The 17237-nt window shown below is 48.6% G+C and overlaps 8 protein-coding genes across 8 annotated transcripts in view; 4 read left to right on the top strand and 4 right to left on the bottom strand.

Moving 5' to 3' along the window:
• The window catches only part of ASPZODRAFT_59651 (hypothetical protein), a gene marked incomplete at both ends in the record, with an annotated part of 4013 nt that extends 1982 nt beyond the window's left edge, over positions 1–2031 (top strand). The window contains 8 exons of the mRNA XM_022728859.1: positions 334–533; positions 591–664; positions 714–812; positions 869–1041; positions 1113–1276; positions 1333–1645; positions 1712–1902; positions 1960–2031. Coding sequence (XP_022584760.1) covers positions 334–533; positions 591–664; positions 714–812; positions 869–1041; positions 1113–1276; positions 1333–1645; positions 1712–1902; positions 1960–2031 — 1286 coding nt within the window. The remainder of the gene's footprint in view (positions 1–333; positions 534–590; positions 665–713; positions 813–868; positions 1042–1112; positions 1277–1332; positions 1646–1711; positions 1903–1959) is intronic.
• Positions 2032–2504: 473 nt separating this feature from the next.
• ASPZODRAFT_164235 (hypothetical protein) lies at positions 2505–4011 on the bottom strand. The gene is made up of 2 exons (XM_022726662.1): positions 3114–4011; positions 2505–3036 (listed from the first exon to the last, which is right to left on the bottom strand). Exons 1-2 carry the CDS (start codon positions 3562–3564, stop codon positions 2600–2602), a joined length of 888 nt encoding a protein of 295 aa, XP_022584759.1. The 5' UTR covers positions 3565–4011; the 3' UTR covers positions 2505–2599.
• A 287-nt stretch (positions 4012–4298) lies between these two features.
• On the top strand, positions 4299–6406 carry ASPZODRAFT_128876 (hypothetical protein). Its single transcript, XM_022722140.1, has 4 exons — positions 4299–5069; positions 5133–5618; positions 5674–5815; positions 5876–6406. Exons 1-4 carry the CDS (start codon positions 4657–4659, stop codon positions 6263–6265), a joined length of 1431 nt encoding a protein of 476 aa, XP_022584758.1. The 5' UTR covers positions 4299–4656; the 3' UTR covers positions 6266–6406.
• A 376-nt stretch (positions 6407–6782) lies between these two features.
• ASPZODRAFT_128875 (hypothetical protein) lies at positions 6783–7342 on the top strand. The gene has a single exon (XM_022722139.1). The coding sequence runs from the start codon at positions 6884–6886 to the stop codon at positions 7070–7072; it is 189 nt and encodes a 62-aa protein (XP_022584757.1). The 5' UTR covers positions 6783–6883; the 3' UTR covers positions 7073–7342.
• A 485-nt stretch (positions 7343–7827) lies between these two features.
• Positions 7828–9557, bottom strand: ASPZODRAFT_149616 (hypothetical protein; the record flags this gene model as incomplete). Its single annotated transcript, XM_022725501.1, has 3 exons — positions 7828–8719; positions 8780–9361; positions 9415–9557. The coding sequence occupies 3 exons, from the start codon at positions 9555–9557 to the stop codon at positions 7828–7830; spliced, it is 1617 nt and encodes a 538-aa protein (XP_022584756.1).
• A 1484-nt stretch (positions 9558–11041) lies between these two features.
• ASPZODRAFT_128872 (hypothetical protein) lies at positions 11042–12399 on the top strand. The gene is made up of 3 exons (XM_022722137.1): positions 11042–11254; positions 11315–12014; positions 12087–12399. The coding sequence occupies exons 1-3, from the start codon at positions 11121–11123 to the stop codon at positions 12288–12290; spliced, it is 1038 nt and encodes a 345-aa protein (XP_022584755.1). The 5' UTR covers positions 11042–11120; the 3' UTR covers positions 12291–12399.
• Positions 12390–12883, bottom strand: ASPZODRAFT_90221 (hypothetical protein). The gene is made up of 2 exons (XM_022730389.1): positions 12656–12883; positions 12390–12590 (listed from the first exon to the last, which is right to left on the bottom strand). Exons 1-2 carry the CDS (start codon positions 12756–12758, stop codon positions 12424–12426), a joined length of 270 nt encoding a protein of 89 aa, XP_022584754.1. The 5' UTR covers positions 12759–12883; the 3' UTR covers positions 12390–12423.
• Positions 12884–12954: 71 nt separating this feature from the next.
• On the bottom strand, positions 12955–14665 carry ASPZODRAFT_128869 (hypothetical protein). Its single transcript, XM_022722136.1, has 2 exons — positions 13178–14665; positions 12955–13109 (listed from the first exon to the last, which is right to left on the bottom strand). Exons 1-2 carry the CDS (start codon positions 14534–14536, stop codon positions 13050–13052), a joined length of 1419 nt encoding a protein of 472 aa, XP_022584753.1. The 5' UTR covers positions 14537–14665; the 3' UTR covers positions 12955–13049.
• Between the last annotated feature and the right edge of the window lie 2572 nt (positions 14666–17237).

The raw sequence follows: 17237 nt of genomic DNA, 5'->3' as shown, positions 1-17237 counted from the left end.
ATATCTAATAAATATCTAATAAATATCTATTTTTTAATAACTAATAAATAAATAATAAATAATTATTATATTATAAAGTAATAATTTTTCTTTTATTTAAAATAGAGCTAGTATTATATTTAAATAATAATTTAATTATTATCTATTATTAATAATAGTTATTAAGTTAAAAATAATTAATAACTATATAATAATTTAATACTAGTTTTAAAACTAATCATAACTGTTTTAAAACCTCAAAAAACCTTCACTAACCGTCGTTACTAAATGGCCTGGGCCACTACGTAGAATTGCCAGAAGAAAAACATCCAGAATGATTAATGACACGAATAGATTATAATCTCGGATACACGGTCTTTTTGATGGCATTTCTTTTATCGGAGCTTCCCTCGCAGTTGGTTTCAAAGAAACTGGGCCCGGACCGTTGGATCCCCCTGCAGATGACGCTATGGTCGGTCGTGGCCATGTCTCAGGCTGCATTGCAGGGCAAATATTCCTTTCTCGCTACGCGTGCTCTATTGGGGATCCTCGAAGTAGCTTTTTCCCCCATGCGTGCACTCATCTCTAGCGGTGCTAATCTTGACCTCCAGGGCGGCTTTATACCAGTCATTGTACTTTGGCTATCCTATTTTTATACGAGTCGAGAACTTCCAACACGGCTGAGGTATGCACCGAAAAATTGGAGTTTTAAGGGCTACTAAGCTGATCAATAGTTTATTTTGGACGACTCTCTCGCTAACCAAAATTGTTACGTCTCTGTTGGCATTTGCCCTGTTGCACATGCGCGGCATATACGGCTGGGCGGGATGGAGGTAATACTCGTTATTAATGATGAACCACCTCGAAATAACAATCTAACATTTTATAGATGGCTCTTTCTTATTGAAGGATTCATCACCCTACTGATTGGACTCGTCTCGTTCTTCAAAATGCCGGCGTCTGCCGTGGAAACCAAGGCCTGGTTTAGACCGCAAGGATGGTTCAATGACCGCGAAGTACGCATTGTTGTGAATCGTGTTCTTCGTGATGATCCTTCGAAGGGTAATAGCATTTCAATAACCATCAATAGTGGTGTTTGCCATTGGCTAATCTGATACCTATTACCACTTCAGGGGATACACATAATCGACAGGCATTGACACTCAATAGCTTATGGAAGGCAGTTAGGGATTACGACCTCTGGCCTATTTACATCCTGGGAATGATCGTTTATACCCCCATGGTTCCAGTGTCATCGTATATCACCCTAACACTGAAAGGTGTTGGATTCGACACGGTATGCCTTTCCCACACAAACCTATATATAACAATCACTAATTAGAGAATGGCTAGTTTGTGACAAATCTTCTCACCATACCGTATAATATCGCCCATATTGTCTTCCTGATGGGTTTGACCTGGCTGAGCGAACGACTCAACGAACGGACCTTTGTCTGCATCATCCAGAACATCTGGACACTTCCCTGTCTGATCGCTCTGCGCTTCTGGCCAGGAACAGGAAGCATGACGGCAGACCCCAGGGGGACCTATATCCTGGTCACCGTCCTGTTGAGCTATCCCTACTGCAACGCCATCATGGCCGGTTGGGTCTCGAAAAACTCAAACAACGTCGATACCCGGAGTGTATCTGCAGCGTTGTATAACAGTTAGTCTTGACCTGTTGATATTTTCTATCAATCTGCCCTGTTGGCCTCTGATTCTAATGAGACAGTGTGTGTGCAACTTGGAAATGTCATCGGCAACAATATTTACCGTGCAGATGATCGACCCGAGTACCGTCGAGGAAACTCGATCCTGTTGGCAATGAACATCCTGGCCCTACTAGGCTACTTTGCTACCAAGGCATATTATCTCTCAAGGAATAAATCCCGTGACCGGAAATGGGCGATGATGACGGACGATGTGAGATTGTTTCTATTCCAGACTTAGATTCTTTTGACTGACATTTTTTTACATCAGCAACGGCAGGAATATCTCGACACCACAACCGACACGGGCAGCAAGAGGCTGGACTTTCGCTTTGCTCATTAGAAGCACTTATAAGAATTCAATGTCAACTTCAAGTACTAAATATGCTAGAATGGCCTTTTCTCAATTTTTCTTAACTAGTGCTATAAATCTTATGTCTCCTCTTCCTCTTCTTCTTTTTCTCTTCTTCTCCCACTACTAGACTCTGCTGTCTGTATAACCCTCTTCAATGCCATCCTATTAATCCCCTCCCTTATACATGCATCTATTTTGTACTCTATCTATATTTTATATTATTTCTGATGTATTATGCTGTGATTATTAATATATAAATATATCTGTTCCAATAAGACAGTGGTCTGTCAGTCTACGGCTATAGTTGTTAGTAGTACTGTATATACTTTAATGATCTTATATATCCCTAAGACCATAATTGATTTCTTCACCATAAGCAACTTCACTAAATATTAATTAGAACTAATAACTAATCTTTTGTTTTAGTCTTTTACTTTAATTATCAGTATACATAATTAATTCATCATTCAATCTATATATCCAATAAGTCTATCATGCTTTCTTAAAATCCATATCAATATTGTGTACTCTCTGCTCTTGATATCCACTCCAGCCCTCACTCGTAACTGTCACCGTCCCCGTCATCGATGACAGTCGAATTGATTATTCCCATCAGCAACGAGGTTGCATTGACACTTCTCACTGAATGTCCAAATTTTCTGAGTCCCCTTTTCCTCACGGCTGGTGATGGACTGGACACAGGGGTGCCTGACACAGCAGCAGGGCTAGCTAATTGCGCCGCGGCAGCTACCACCGCAGCGGGAACAGCGACCGCAGAGGGTACGGATACTGCCGGAGCAGCAGGCGCAGAACTGGGGATCGCGGCGGGTCTTATAGCCGGGAAGCTTGGAGCTGGGGAGTTGGCTGGTGTTGCTGCTACTGCTGCTGCCGGCGCCGCTGCTACTGTTGCAGGACAAATGGAGGAGACTTCTTCGTTCAGGAATGTGTGGTTCGCTGCACAGGCCAACGAGTTCGAATCGAATAGGGGCGTGGCTGAAAATTAGCAAAAATATTTAGTAGATGTAAAGCAACGACAGGGAGTTAATAGAATTAGAAGACCAGGAACTTACTGTCTAGAGGCAGGCTTGCAGGCGGGCCCCGGACGATAAACTGGCCCGTCGTGGTGAGATTGTTCTCGCAGGCGATCTGGATATCCCCGCCGTCAAAGGAATTATTACCCGTCCAGATGTCAATGTGTCGAACCCCATTCGCCCAGTCGATGGTGCACTGTTCACAGACGTCCTCAAAACGAAGGTACTTGTGCAGGGATGGGGCATAGATGACTTCGCAGGAATTGAACTCGTTCACGGCCGAGGCAAAGGTCACGGGGTCCTCGAACGTGCCCAAGCCACCGGCGATGTGCCCACGTCCGCAGTCGAAAGCGATGCCTGCACCGGGGGGATGATTGTCGGGGAATCCAAAAAATGTAAAGTTGACATCTGGAACGAGCTCGCAGGCAAGAGCTGAGAGATGGAATAAGGCAAGAGGGGCAAGGACTGAAGCCACTGTAAGGCTAGGCATGGCTTCAGATCCAAGGTGATGTAATGGCTACTATAAAAAACCAAACAGACAAGATAGCCCGGTTTATTTCTCCTTCGAAGTCGAAGCAAAATCAGGGAAAATTATCGGAAAACTGAGAGGAGATGCTGAAGGGAGAGGGGGTATTTATGTCTGCCGGGAATCCGTTTCTTGCCTCTTGAATCATTTTGACCTTGGAGGCGACAGAAAGGAGGCAAGTTTCCAAGCATCGACAATTTATTCACTAGCAATTCAAACACCCTTTACAGTCAGAACGATCTCAACTCCAGTCAGCCAGGCTTGACGTCCCGTGTTGCATCTGCATCTGCACTTACCCAGGACGGTAGGGCCTCACATTGCACCCATTCTTACCCATCTGAAAAATCATAGTCCTAGCAATCAACTCCGGAATTCACTTCCGGGGGCTGTAATGCTATGGCCACTAGACACTCCTCTCTTCCCATCGAATGCCAGATCGTCGACTTCCAGTTACGACCGTCAAGTTTCAACTGTTGAGGCTCGTGACCCATCCCGACGCCGCCATGCCGAAAGGAGCACTTAACCTCATTTGGGACTCGGTCTTCGGCCCGATTATAGCAAGTCCGACCGCTCGGACTTAGGCGCCAAAGAGGGTTCCCTTTGAGGATTTTTATCCGAGCGCAGAAAGCGAAAACGCGGATAACTTTAGGTAATGGCAATGGAGCTTTGGCCATTAACCATCAGTGCAGAAGAGCGAGAAATCCACTTGAAGTTTTCTGACGGGGACTTATGGATCATTTGGCCCACTGCTATCATTATTAGAGTACGGAGTATTCTTGGTTGGAAAGCTTATGTCGAGCATGTCGCAAAACCAATGTGAGAGGCTCGTATAGGGTGCTGCTGCTGCCTGTTATCTTTCTCTCTTTTAGTTATCTCTTTTATCTCTCCCACCTTTTTTCCAACCTCCTCCTTCCGTGTCTCACTCCTGTGCAGGAATTGGTTTGGTACCTTGGTATTTTCGTTTTTTGTACCTTGGTCAAATCTACATTTCCCCCTTCTTCTAACTATATTCTTTCGTTTCGCGCGTGTCAATTCAACGCGTCGCGATTATCGATCATGACTACTACAACTGACACCACCGACTCTGGCAGTGCGGTGAGTCACGGCTTGACGAAGGTTCTCGGGGAATTGGGCCTTGTCACTGTCTGGCGAGCCTCGCGCGATGTGAAGCTACTGGGCGCCCAGCGTTTTGTTCGAATGTTCGCCTATGGTTGCTCGACGCTGATTCTCGTCTCTTATCTCAAAGCCTTGGACATCTCCGAACAGAACATTGGGCTGTTCATGACCCTCACCTTGTTTGGAGATGTCTTCATCAGCTTTTTTCTCACACTGTTCGCCGATACGATGGGTCGGAGGGCAGTTCTCATTCTGGGCTCCTTCCTGATGGCGGGCAGTGGGGTCATCTTCGGTCTGTTCAATAATTATTGGATTCTTCTTGCCGCCGCAGTCTTTGGCGTCATTAGCCCGAGGTGAGATTTAAGTCTAGTTCTGCAAATATATCGTCAACGACGGTTTTTATTGACATGAACCAGCGGCAACGATATCGGTCCTTTTCGTGCGGTGGAAGAGTCGACACTCGCCCACCTTACCCTACATGAACACCTTGGCGATATCTTCACCTGGTACTCTCTCATCGGTACTGCAGGGACCGCTCTTGGGATGATGAGCGGTGGGTGGATCATAACCTTCCTGCAGTCTGTCAAAGGGTGGAATTTCGAGACTGCCTGTCGCGCGATTTTCTTCGGGTATGGTGCCATCGGGGTGGTCAAGTTGTTTCTTTCGCTTGGCCTGAGTCACAACGTGGAAGCTGAGGAGAAGCAAAAGAAGAAGACTGGTCCGCTGCAGGGTCAGCAGGAAGCGACTGAAACCCAGCCATTGTTGGGTGAACAGTCGACTCAGACAGAACAGCCCAAGAAGCGGGGACTCTTTGCGTCAGCGGACAAGGCCCTCCTGTCTTTGATTATCAAACTCTTCCTTCTCTTCGGCTTGGACTCATTTGCCTCTGGATTGGCTGCACTGTAAGACCGCTTCCTTCATTCACAATTGGAATATTCGACTAATCATTTTCTCTAGTTCATGGATGACATACTTCTTCAAGGTCAAGTTCGATCTGCCGGAAGGAAATCTGGGTTCTATTTTCTTTACCACGAGTCTCATCTCCGCCGCGTCCATGCTGGTCTCATCTTCCATTGCTAAACGTATCGGATACGTCAGGGTAAGATCCGCACGCGTTCCTTCACAAAGAGAATTAGTAAAAAACTAACCCCTAGTCCAGGCCATGGTTTTCACCCATCTTCCATCCACCATTTGTCTTGCTCTTATCCCCGTTCCGAACAGTCTTCCCCTGGCGCTGACTTTCTTGGTCCTGCGCGCATGCTCCCAAAACATGGATGTCGCCCCTCGGGCTGCCTTCTTGGCCTCAGCCCTTCCATCCGACAAGCGCACGGCGATCATGGGTTCCGTCAATGTGGTCAAGACCACCGCTCAGAGCGCAGGGCCCTATATCACCGGCTTCATGGCAGACCATGGTTTATTCGGGTGGTCGTTCACTGTTGCCGGTATCCTGAAGGTAGTCTACGATCTTGGGATGCTGTTCACCTTTGCCGGCACAGAGCCTGCCAAAAAGAAGCCTGCCTCCACTGAAGAGGGAGAAGTAGAGAACTAAAACTAAGGGATGACATATATTTATGGTCTCAGTGGAGACATACACATTTACGCAATTTATATACATGGAGAGGTCCCTTCGCTGATGACCTTATATACTAGAACTTTAGGATATAAATCCATACATGCTTTTGAACGTCTAACAAGGGAACTATCTGTTGTATTAATAATTTCTTTCAAGAAAAAGATATCTCTGAGGCAATTTCATGATGCCGCTTGAACCAACTCATTGCCAGGTGAGAAGAATCTCGCATCTTTGTCATTTTGCGACGAGGAAGGCGACTAGAGTTACTAAAACAGTTGCTCGCCAGTCATGGGTGTCTAGTCAATCGCGAGAGCCTGATTTCAACGTTGCTCATAAGAGGATGACTGGTGCGATCAACCGCAAGCCTTCGCTGAGTTCTCAGGATCCGGCATTTTCGGAAGATGTTGGGTTTCGGGCATGGGGATACCATCCTGGTACTCAGAATGAGACGGCGAAATCGAGCGAGATTGACCCTACCTCCCGGCTAAAGCGTAGTGAGCTTTCGTCTGAGATGGAGAATGCTCTACGTGCCCTTCCTCCCAAACCGTACTCAGGTAGGCCGATGTCAATTTCTCAAGAAATGTACTACCAAATATGCGCTTGGAAAACGCCGATACATACTCTGATTTACCCTTACCAGTCGCTCATGTTGTCCTACGGTGTCAATTAAGCCAAACTACGTTCAGAATATTGGGTAGTAGCGCTGGTAGCACATCAGCAGACGAAATAGTCGCCATCCAACAGCAGACCGAGCAGTGGTTTGCCTCCTTCTCTTCTACATAACGAGTAGCTGACTCAGATCTACATTGGGACAAGGCGCAACGTTATATAGCACCGTAACGCTTCTACCTTCGTGTTGTAGGCTACATGGCGCTACTACATCCTTTCAGATCCCATCTCACGAAACCTATTGAAAACGACGAAACGAGGCTACTTCTGTTGCGGGAAACAGCCGTCAGCTACGCGGTCAGCCTGGTGGACGCGTCTCGTAGTCTTCTGGAATGCATAATCCCCAAAACCTCAAAATTTTCATTTCGGCATCTCTCTCATCTTCGACAATTATGACCTTGGGGAATTGAACTAGTTCTGGAACTGGCAGGATCTCAATCTCGCCTCGTCATTCTTGCTGACTTCTTGAGATTTGCTTTGATGACCACATACTAATTAGAAGATACCCTCGTTGGATCAGTAGTCATCACGTGCGAAGAAGACAAAGAATAATATCAGCATGATTTTCATTGGTATTTGGGTTTCATTATTCCGGATCTCATAAAAATTTGTAAGCATTCACCATCCATACGAATACCCCTACTTCTCCGTAACAGACATCTGAGGGAAACCCTTGGGTGTAACAGGGGAATCATAGTATGTTGACGGTGAGCCTTGCACGGATGGAGAAGAGTCCGGTACTGGAATCTGCAGCCCGGGAGCAACGGGAGAGTACTTTCTGCGGTTGCGAATATACCAACTAGATATTCAAGGGGCGGTCAGTTAGATTCCAAGCTTAGTCCTTTGATAATTTATATTCCAGGAAAATCTTACCCGGATCCGATAGCAAGAGCTGCAAGGAAAGGGACCCCCAGACCAACACTCAACCCGATGATGAGCTTGTTGCTAGTCCCATCCGTCTTGCCGTCGAGGATGTTCTCCACGCTACCTCCTGTACCCGAGGCAGAGCCGGTGCCTGTACTAGTGCCTGTGCTTGTGCCTGTGCTAGTCGCCGGGGGGACATAAGATGTTGGCACGCCAGACATGGCAGCTAGCTTGTGCACATTCGATCCGAAGGGGATAGCACTGGTGACGGAGGCGAAGGTGCTTGCAGGGAAGGTTGCCGATGATCCGGAGGGGACCGTTAGGACGGACGTCAGGGTGGTTTGATATGAACTAGTGTTCTGGAGGTTGACAGGGCAGTTAACTAGGCCCGAGGAGAGACAGTTGACGACCGTATAGCCAACCTTCGTCGACACGGTCGTCGTGGTCATATCTGTTCGGCGAACTAGCTTTGCCTGTGGTGTAGTGGACGCGGACGCAGTTTTCGATGCAGTCTTGGTCTCCAAGCAAGTACTCGCCAGGGTGGTGTACCAGACAGGAACTGTGGTTTCAGGCGACGGGCCCCAAGAATATGTCTCAAGAGCGACCGTCGCTCCAGCTGCCGCTCCGACAGCAAAGGTATAATCTGCAAAGGCAGTAAATTCACAGTCGCCGCTGTCGACGGCCGAGGAGCCATTGACCTCGAGCAGAAAATCGGCGACGTAGGCAAAGATATCTGCCGAGATTCCTGAACTGAAGTCTAGAGCTTCATCGAGCACAGAAATTTCGTCGCTTTTGACCGATATATCCAGTCCGACGCTCGCTTTCAGGCTAAGAATCGCCTCCAGGGACCCTTCGCCTGCCACGGTAACTGGCAGAAATTCGTATTTCCCACCCGGGCTATTTGTGAAACCATATCAGTTTCTGAGACCCCAGACTTTGACGAGAAAAGCAACTTACAGTGTGATGCTGGACACGTTCTTGCTGAACATTTCTAGATCAAATGCGAGCCCGTCATCAAGTTTGATATGGATTCCAGTTCCCACTTCGATATCAGCCTCCACGATAAGAATCAAGTCAACAATGAACAAAGCCCCTGCCTGGAGTTCCGGGACAGAGAACCCTGCAGCGGTCTCAGAGGTGTACAGGTTCAAAGTGTAAGTGGCTCCTGCCGACAATTTGACATCAAGGTCGAGATACAGCTCCAAGTTGTCGAATTCGAAATGCACATGAGCACCGGGGAGACCGGTGATATCATCCAAATTGAAGTCAAGATCAAGAGTCGGGAAAGCTGGAATTTCATCGAAATCAAGTGTGGCAATGTCTTTGGCCACCTTTTCAACGTAGTCCTCCAGCGTGTCGATCGCCGTGGTGGTGACATTAACGACTTCATCCTCAACACCATCAACTGCTGCTGTGAAGTTGAAGTCGCCGGTAAGGGTCAAGTCACCAATGACCGAGCCATTGACATAACAAGTAGTGCAGACAATCTCGATGCCAGCATCTAGGTCCAGAGAAGCATGCTCTGTCTCAATACTGTCACTGGGAGATTGTGAGCTACAGGTGAGCTATCAATGAGGACTGGACAACCTTACCTCACGTTATACTGGAACAGAGTAGCGCCACTCCAGCTTTTGGCGAGAGAGGTCCTGTTCATAGAGTACACCGTATCCCGGGCTTCGATTCTGGCCGCCTGGAGAGCCCTTCTTACCGCGTAAAGGGTGTCTGAATCGGTCATCTCGGGGCCATTCCGAGTTCGAAGCGCGACATCTCCCTGAGCCAGAGCCGTGACGCCCCCCAAGGCAGGGAGCCAACACAGAAAATATGTCAAAAGAAACATAATAAAGGTGGCCTTGCGATTTTTTCAATATCAACCCCAAGTGGAGAGTCGATGTATGATTCGGGCACGTCGAGGGGGGGACGTCGATTATAAGCTAGTCATCGTACTCTGGGTCAATGAGGCTGTCGACCAGGCCGTGATTAGCATCTTCGACTTACTCCGTATTCGGACGAATCTCTCTCCCATCGTGGGGGCGAGACAAGGGTCTCAAAATACACTAGGCAGGACGGCTTCTCAGTAGCGGGGGTGGGTAAGAAGGAAATCCCTCAGCCTTGAGCACTGAGCATACTCTTCTTCCAGGTGTTTGAAGCAGGAGGCCCACAAGTAAAATAGCTATAGTTATCGCGTTTTCGCGTATTTGATGTCTTGATTCTCGACATTGAATCCAGAAAACTTGCAGGGTGGAATTACAGAGTGCGACATGTTGATTACTGTGTCTGGGTTGGGTCTCTCAGCGCTTCTCCAGAGGGATTGCTCATCCAACAGAGTCCTCGCAAGAGAGCATCAGATGCACATAGCATTGCTCTCAAACGCAGCCGCCGGGATGGTTTGTTTTTAGCAACAGCATGAGTTGGAATCGGACACACGGCAGTGCTCTGTACAAATACGGTGGAGGCTGAGACTGTTGGACGGTGCCGGTGCGGGGCAATACACTATCTCTGCCGTCTTGCAGGGGGAAATACTCCGTTTGACAGGAGGCTGAGAGGCTGGGGCAAGTCACTATTTCAGAGTAGTTAGCAGCAATTAATATTAGCTTCCAGCCTTAATCATCACACAGGATTGATTAATACCCTTTTCTTGTCCACCCGGTCGCAGTGATGACGGCCCATAAGGCCCGTGTGTCCCGTATCATGCTAAGCCTCCACGAAGTACAAAGTCCAACAGACGGATTTCAAAACTCCGGTCAACTGCTAGTGTTGACCTGACTCGCGTAGTTCGACGAGCACTGGGCAGTCGGCTGTGAGGAGGGACTATGATTTGGCGCGGTCTGAGGACGATCCATGGAACCAGATCAGGGGCAACGATAGCCTCGTCCACGAAGGTATCTTTGTGAGACAGACGGCGTTTGAGATGAGATTAGATGTTCAGCCAACGCTTGGAGATTGGAATCAAGACAAGGCTGAATCACAGAGCCTGGTGAAACCAACCAACAATTGCAAAACCGCCTGGGCGTTTTCTGGAGGGGATGCCTGTTGCTCCATATGAGCTATTACATTCACCGCTTACTGCATTCAATCGGATGACTGGCAGAATACTGGCCAATCATACGAGATATAATATATCACATGATTTTATTCACCGCCCCTGGTTACCGCCCCAGCAGCCCGGCAGAAAAGGATCTGGACCCCTGATCCGAAAAAAAAAATCAGGTACGGCGTCAGCAACAAATCTCATCTCAGGCTTGCCAGATTTTCCACCCAGCAACGCCTGCAGAGCAGACAGCAAGATACATATGTGAGGATGCAAAATCTCGCCCTTCCCTCGGTCGAGAGCTCTCGAGATGCGCTCACACCGGCTCTGCCGACGAAGCCGCGGTACGGAGAGCAGACCCCCGTGTCGAGTTTCGGGTCCTGGTCTCATTTGATTGCTGGAGCGTGAGTTTTACTTATTTCTAAAGGTTCAAAAAAGAACTGCATACTAATGTTTCTTTCAAGTACTGGTGGAATGACCACGGCTATACTTACCAGCCCTCTCGACGTTCTCCGAACGCGGCTACAAACCGACTTTTACAAAACCCAGAGCACGCCACGTCCGATAGCCGCCCAGACGTCGTTTGTGCGATCATCACTCCTCCATTTCCGCGAAACTTTTGACATCTTGTTTTCGATTCACCGCGTCGAAGGGTGGCGCGGGCTGTTCAAGGGCTTGGGGCCCAGCCTGACGGGGGTCGTGCCGGCCAGCGCGGTCAAATTCTACATGTACGGCAACTGTAAACGGATCCTGCCGGATTTGCTGGGCTTAGAGAAGGACGCGACGCTGGTCCACGCGCTGTCGGCGGCGTGTGCAGGGATCGCCACAGGAACGAGCACGAGTCCCATCTGGGTGATCAAGACGAGGCTGCAGCTGGACCGCGCGGGCGGGTCTCGCCGGTACAAGAACAGCCTCGACTGTGCACGCCAGATCTTGCAGCAAGAAGGGCCGCGCGGTCTCTACCGTGGTCTGACGGCCAGCTATCTCGGAACCATCGAGACGACACTGCACTTCGCCATGTACGAGCGGTTGAAGGGGATCATCTCGAGGAAGCTTGCTCCCGAGGGACCGACCGAGTCGAACCGCTTTGCGCAGGGCGTTGCGGTCAGCGGGGCGTCCGGCTTGTCGAAGTTGTTCGCCTGTCTTCTTGCCTATCCTCATGAGGTAACGCTCTCTTGTTTATTCCAGCGCTTTTTATTCCAGCACATGTCGATTGCCAACTGCTAACACACTCAGGTCATCCGAACTCGACTCCGCCAGGCCCCAATGGCAGACGGCCGCCAGAAATACACGGGCATCATCCAGTGCGCACGACTGATCTTGAAAGAAGAGGGTCTGGCCGCGCTGTACGGCGGCCTGACGGCGCATCTGCTACGAACGGTGCCCTCTGCTGCCATCACCATCGGGACGTATGAGCTGGTTCTCAGGCTCCTCGAGTAATACCTTTTGCATCTGTATACTAACTACCCATAACCTTCTCATAAATATTTCCCGGTTAAATAATTACATCGCAAGCTAATTCATGAAAATAAATCTTTTGCCATTGCCACTATAACTAATTCAGTAAATATGGTCAACATCCATGACTCCCTTCCGTCGCACTCTCCGTACACCCCGAAGAACACAGCTTCGCATGCCCTATCTGTCCAGGATTCGTACAATGGAACAAGACGTCGTCGAAAGTCGCATTCTCAAAGCCCGTCCCTTGCAATGCAGCACGGAGATCACTTTCCACAAAGCCTAGAGAGTCAGTGCTGGCTTCTTAGAAGTTGAGATAAGAATTAGATTGTAGTTTGCTTTTTTACCCTTCTTTGCGAGCAGAGTGTCGGCGCAGTAATCGAAACTAGGCGTGCATGTTTTATCGGCCACGGCGAGGGCGGCTGCTAGCACGAGAAGGAAGGCTTTCATTATGGAGGTAATATAGAGGTCAATGAATAGTAGTTTACGGGGCAAGAAATGAAATAAAAAAATAATAAGGGTATATAATCAGTATGCATATGTTGACATTCCAGGGTTGGAATGTTATGAGGGTTATGAGGTATTTAGGGATTTAGTGTAACTAAGGACTTTGGTACTCCAGCTATTTAAAGGACTTTAATGCTCATGGTATATTCTAGCAATCGTAATCTAGCAATCTAGCTCTAGCTCCAGCTTTAGCTCTAGCAAGTACAAACAGTCATAAATCAATCTATATCTAGTCTACGACACGGCAGCACAGCTGAACACGCCTCGGACGCTTCCGTCACGGTAATTGCTGATCTAGGGCTGGTTAGAAAGAGAAGATGGATAAATTTGAAAATTGCAGGTAAGGGAGGGGTGGAACTTACAATATCGTCAACGCTGGAGTAGGTACCGCCCACCAAGGTGACCAGACCGATGATGAGGATGAAAGCGTTGAGGATGGCGAGAGCCATGTTCTTGGGGGTGGTCAAGGGCCCCTCACGAATGAGCATGAACCACATGATGGAGGGGAAGTAGAAGGTGAAGCCGGAAATAAAGAGGGCGGAGGAGATGGAGAGCAGGTCGGAGAAGAACGGGATCAGCTCGGCGATGACAAACGCCAGGATGGTGATGATGACCACCAGGGCCAGCCAGGTGATCCAGCCCATCTTGGTGTTAATGAAGCGGATTGTGGAGTGCTTGAACACGCGGCCATGGACGAGGCGGCCGAGGACGACGGTGTTGATGGAGCCGCTGATGAAGATGACGGGCAGGGCGACGCCGAAGGCGATCTTGCTGAGCAGGGTACCCGCGGAGAGCAGGGCGGGACTCTCGACGCTCTGTCCGACAAAGGCGTAGATGACGGCGCCCGTCACGGTGTAGATGACGATCTCGATCAGGCCCAGCGCCCAGATAGACTTGACAAAGTGCTTGGGCGTGTGCATCTCGTCCATGAAGGAGAACTGGCACATGGCAAAGCTGTACGCAAACACGATGTTGGTGATGGCGATGAAGGCGTCGGTGAAGGTGGTCCCCTCGGCGGGCCAGGCGGACCAGTCGACGGCGGCGAGGCCGCCCTTCTGGTTCGAGGCCGCGACTCCCGTGCCGATGATGGTAATTCCAATCGCTAGAACGATGGAGCCGAAGTCAATGTACCCGAGGATAGCCATCTCCGAGAAACTGGGCGGGATGGCAAACAGGATGAGGATGATGGCGGAGACGACGGCGAAAATGATGGAGCAGATGCCGCTGTTGGTGATGTGCTCGAAGGCAATGGTGCCCGTGAGACAGTGCGAGCCAGTCAGGAAAAGCAGCTGTAGGGCAAGCATCACGTAGATGATCTCGTACCCAATTTTACCGGCCATGATCCGCCCGGCATCCGGGTAATGGGCAATCTGGGGGAACTTCAACTTGACCTGACCGACGACGTAGCTGGTGTAGATGGCGATGAACCCGAGGCCGACCGTGCAGATCACACCAGGGACCATGCCCAACGTCGCGAAGGCGCTTGGGATGGACAGACTACCGAGGGCGATGGCCTCGACGATGAGCACGATCGTCAGCCGCTTCCAGCCCAGCTTGCTGAATTTCTTCACGCCATGCTCGTAGATGGCCCTATCGTGCTCGCTGAGCTCGCCCTTTTCCTTGTCGTACACTGGGCTCCCTGGATTCGCCGCTGCCTTTTCTGCCTCCGCCGCGTGGGTCTTGAGGACGTGGTCGTGAGACACGCCTTCCGAGTACTCCATAGTCAATTAGGTACCTTCTTCGCCGGGGAAGAGGGTGTAAAAAGATTATTGAAAGATACGGCTTGAAGGTCGACTGAAGTGAGTAGGCAAGGAGTACGGAGAAGAATTTATTATTATTTTTTTTGAATCAAGGCCGGGGGAGTCGCCACGGTACTTTCTTATGGGTCTGGCAAGAAGTCGGGGTCAGCGCGCGCGTCCAATCTGGAGCGAGTTGAAGCCAATCTGTCTCGAGGAAAGAGGCCGAGAATGGCACGATAGATAGATAACCAGATAGTTGGACGGTTCATGGTTGAGTAATAAGGCTTACTCAATGGCTCGTCAACGAAGCTCTGTTACGTGGGAAGAGACCAAATTGCCTGAGGTTGAGACTTGGAAAGATCTGCGTTTAGCCTCTTTCGGGCGACGCCACTCGGCCCGGACACACACTTTATTTACCGAACCCGTTGGTTTTGGTTTAGTGAAGTTTAGTATGTAGAATACATAGGAAAGTGAACAAGATAGAAATTTTATGATTATGAGCAAAGGTCTTTCAACAAAAATTATCCCTATTATTTACTCAATTACTCAAAGGATTGTCTATCTCAAGATACTGTCCGTGTGTCTTCTCCAGAATATGTTTAATATCCACCGCCTGATTTTCCTTGGTAATTGCCATAGTTGTATGACGCAGTGGGTCGATTTAGTCATAGAAACCAGGGCGAACATTCCAATTACTTAACAATCTCAGCGTTCATCTCTCACCAGTGATAAAGATCGAGATCCCACCGTGCAACTGGCGGAGCCTTCTACTAATATGTACTAGTTCAGTGGCTCTGTGCGGACTTTACCAGGGACCGACTTGTGGTATCTACGGAGCATCCGATATGTACCAGGTACTATACATAACTAACCAACTAATTACTAAGTAACTACTAGTTACTTCATCCTTCCACTGCAATACCTGTCAGTATACAGGAAATCTTACATAGTTTGTTAATGCTGGAATTTGCCACAATTTTCAACCTCGGTCGTCTTCCGTGTTAGTCAGAGCTGAGTAATCGCGATGCCCGTTACCTTTGGTCACGCGATCATCTATTCCTATTAAATGGCAGGGTAGTATTCTGTATTCTCGTATATTTACGTAGTAAATACTACTAGGTAAGGTACCTAGTATAGGCTAATGGCGAATCTCTCACACCCAATTGGACTACTCCGTCAACATCGTGAGATGTTTCGATTCCCGTTTACTCCATGGAATTTACCCCGAGTTTACTCCGTACTCTGTATTCCTCAAGGTTGCCACAGGCAAGGAATACTACAATCATTCCTCTCCACAGTGATTCCTACCTTGTGGAGGACAGTTGATCATCCGCTGAATGGCATACTCCGTACTACACTACTGTATCAGTGTATGTAGTACAGTGCTATTATAGCCTAAGTACGGCCCGGGGTTGGTCGGCATCCTCTCGGTTATAGATTCCCCTCCCTTCGGCCGACTATGTAGAAACAAAATACAACCCTTCGTTCATAGTTACTATGAAATTCAGTTGACCGGTAACCATCCCAATTGTCCGTGTGATCAAGTTCTTTCACTCCAACGACGGCCGCTCCGGAGAAAATTCGCGATCGGCCAGCGCCAGCTGCCCAACAAAAAAGAATCCCTAATTAAGAGCAGCTTTCCTAATACCTGTGCCGAAATGACTAATGTGTAGGATGGCTGAGGAGACCTCAAGGTCCAGTGATATCCATTATCAATCTGCCTGAGAAAATTGGTCTCGTTGTAGGTAGAAAGAAATCTATACTTCAGGTGGAGATCACGCATATACTGGCATAGTTATCCTATAGAGAATGGTTATTAGTCATATATGGCAATTCCATTAATATCAACTTCATCACTCCAAGACTAACCAGGCGCTATATGATCATCCTGGATGTCTGGGACGTCGTGCTGCCCCAGACAGAATGTCTCCAGCTCGCCGACCACAGTCAGTTCTTGAGTCAAGGTGATCTCAATAATGTCTAAGATCTTTGGTTTTAAAATCTTCAAAGAGGAGATCGAGGTCTTCGACTGCAAATACGGCCGTCAGCACCTGCCCGACATTCTGTTGGAAGCGTCCTTGTATGCCGTGCTCGTCCCCGGACAGGCGAGCGTTAGAAGCAAAGAGATGATTTCTTGTTGCGTATTGCAGAACTGCAGTCGATTCAGCGAGATCAATCATCATGGAATGACGATTCGGCGGCGCCATCGACTGATTTCATTGTTTTGAAGAAGGAAACCCACGGCAGCAACGTCTCGTCCCCTTGTTTCTGTTATCGGATGACGCGGTGCGCATGTTCTGGCTTGAATGGCCGGCTTTGCACACTGTAATGGTCTGAATAGAGGCACCTGTGACCGAGGTATTGCGCTGAGATCAATATGCTCTCCGTAGCATTGCTTAGAATTGCTGTCTGCTTGTGGCAGCTGCCGGAAACATTGCCTTTATAGTCAAAAATCTTGAGAGAATAACTCGAGTATACGACATGTAGGAAAAACGATGTCAAACAACGAGTGATTTCATGGATGTTGTGTGATGTGAGAGACGTAAGAAGATACCAGAGAGCGGAAGAAATAACTATTTATATTTATAGTCGAGAGATATTCACCTGCTATGGGTGGCATCATGGATATTCACTGGTATCAACTCCCAGGAACGATCTCGACTTGTTGCGATACAGAGAAATA

The sequence above is a fragment of the Penicilliopsis zonata genome, assembly GCF_001890105.1.
Source record: "Penicilliopsis zonata CBS 506.65 unplaced genomic scaffold ASPZOscaffold_2, whole genome shotgun sequence".
Taxonomy (NCBI): Eukaryota; Fungi; Ascomycota; class Eurotiomycetes; order Eurotiales; family Aspergillaceae; genus Penicilliopsis; species Penicilliopsis zonata.
Note: the sequence above shows the minus strand (reverse complement) of the source record. Positions and strands in the feature narration are given on the sequence as shown.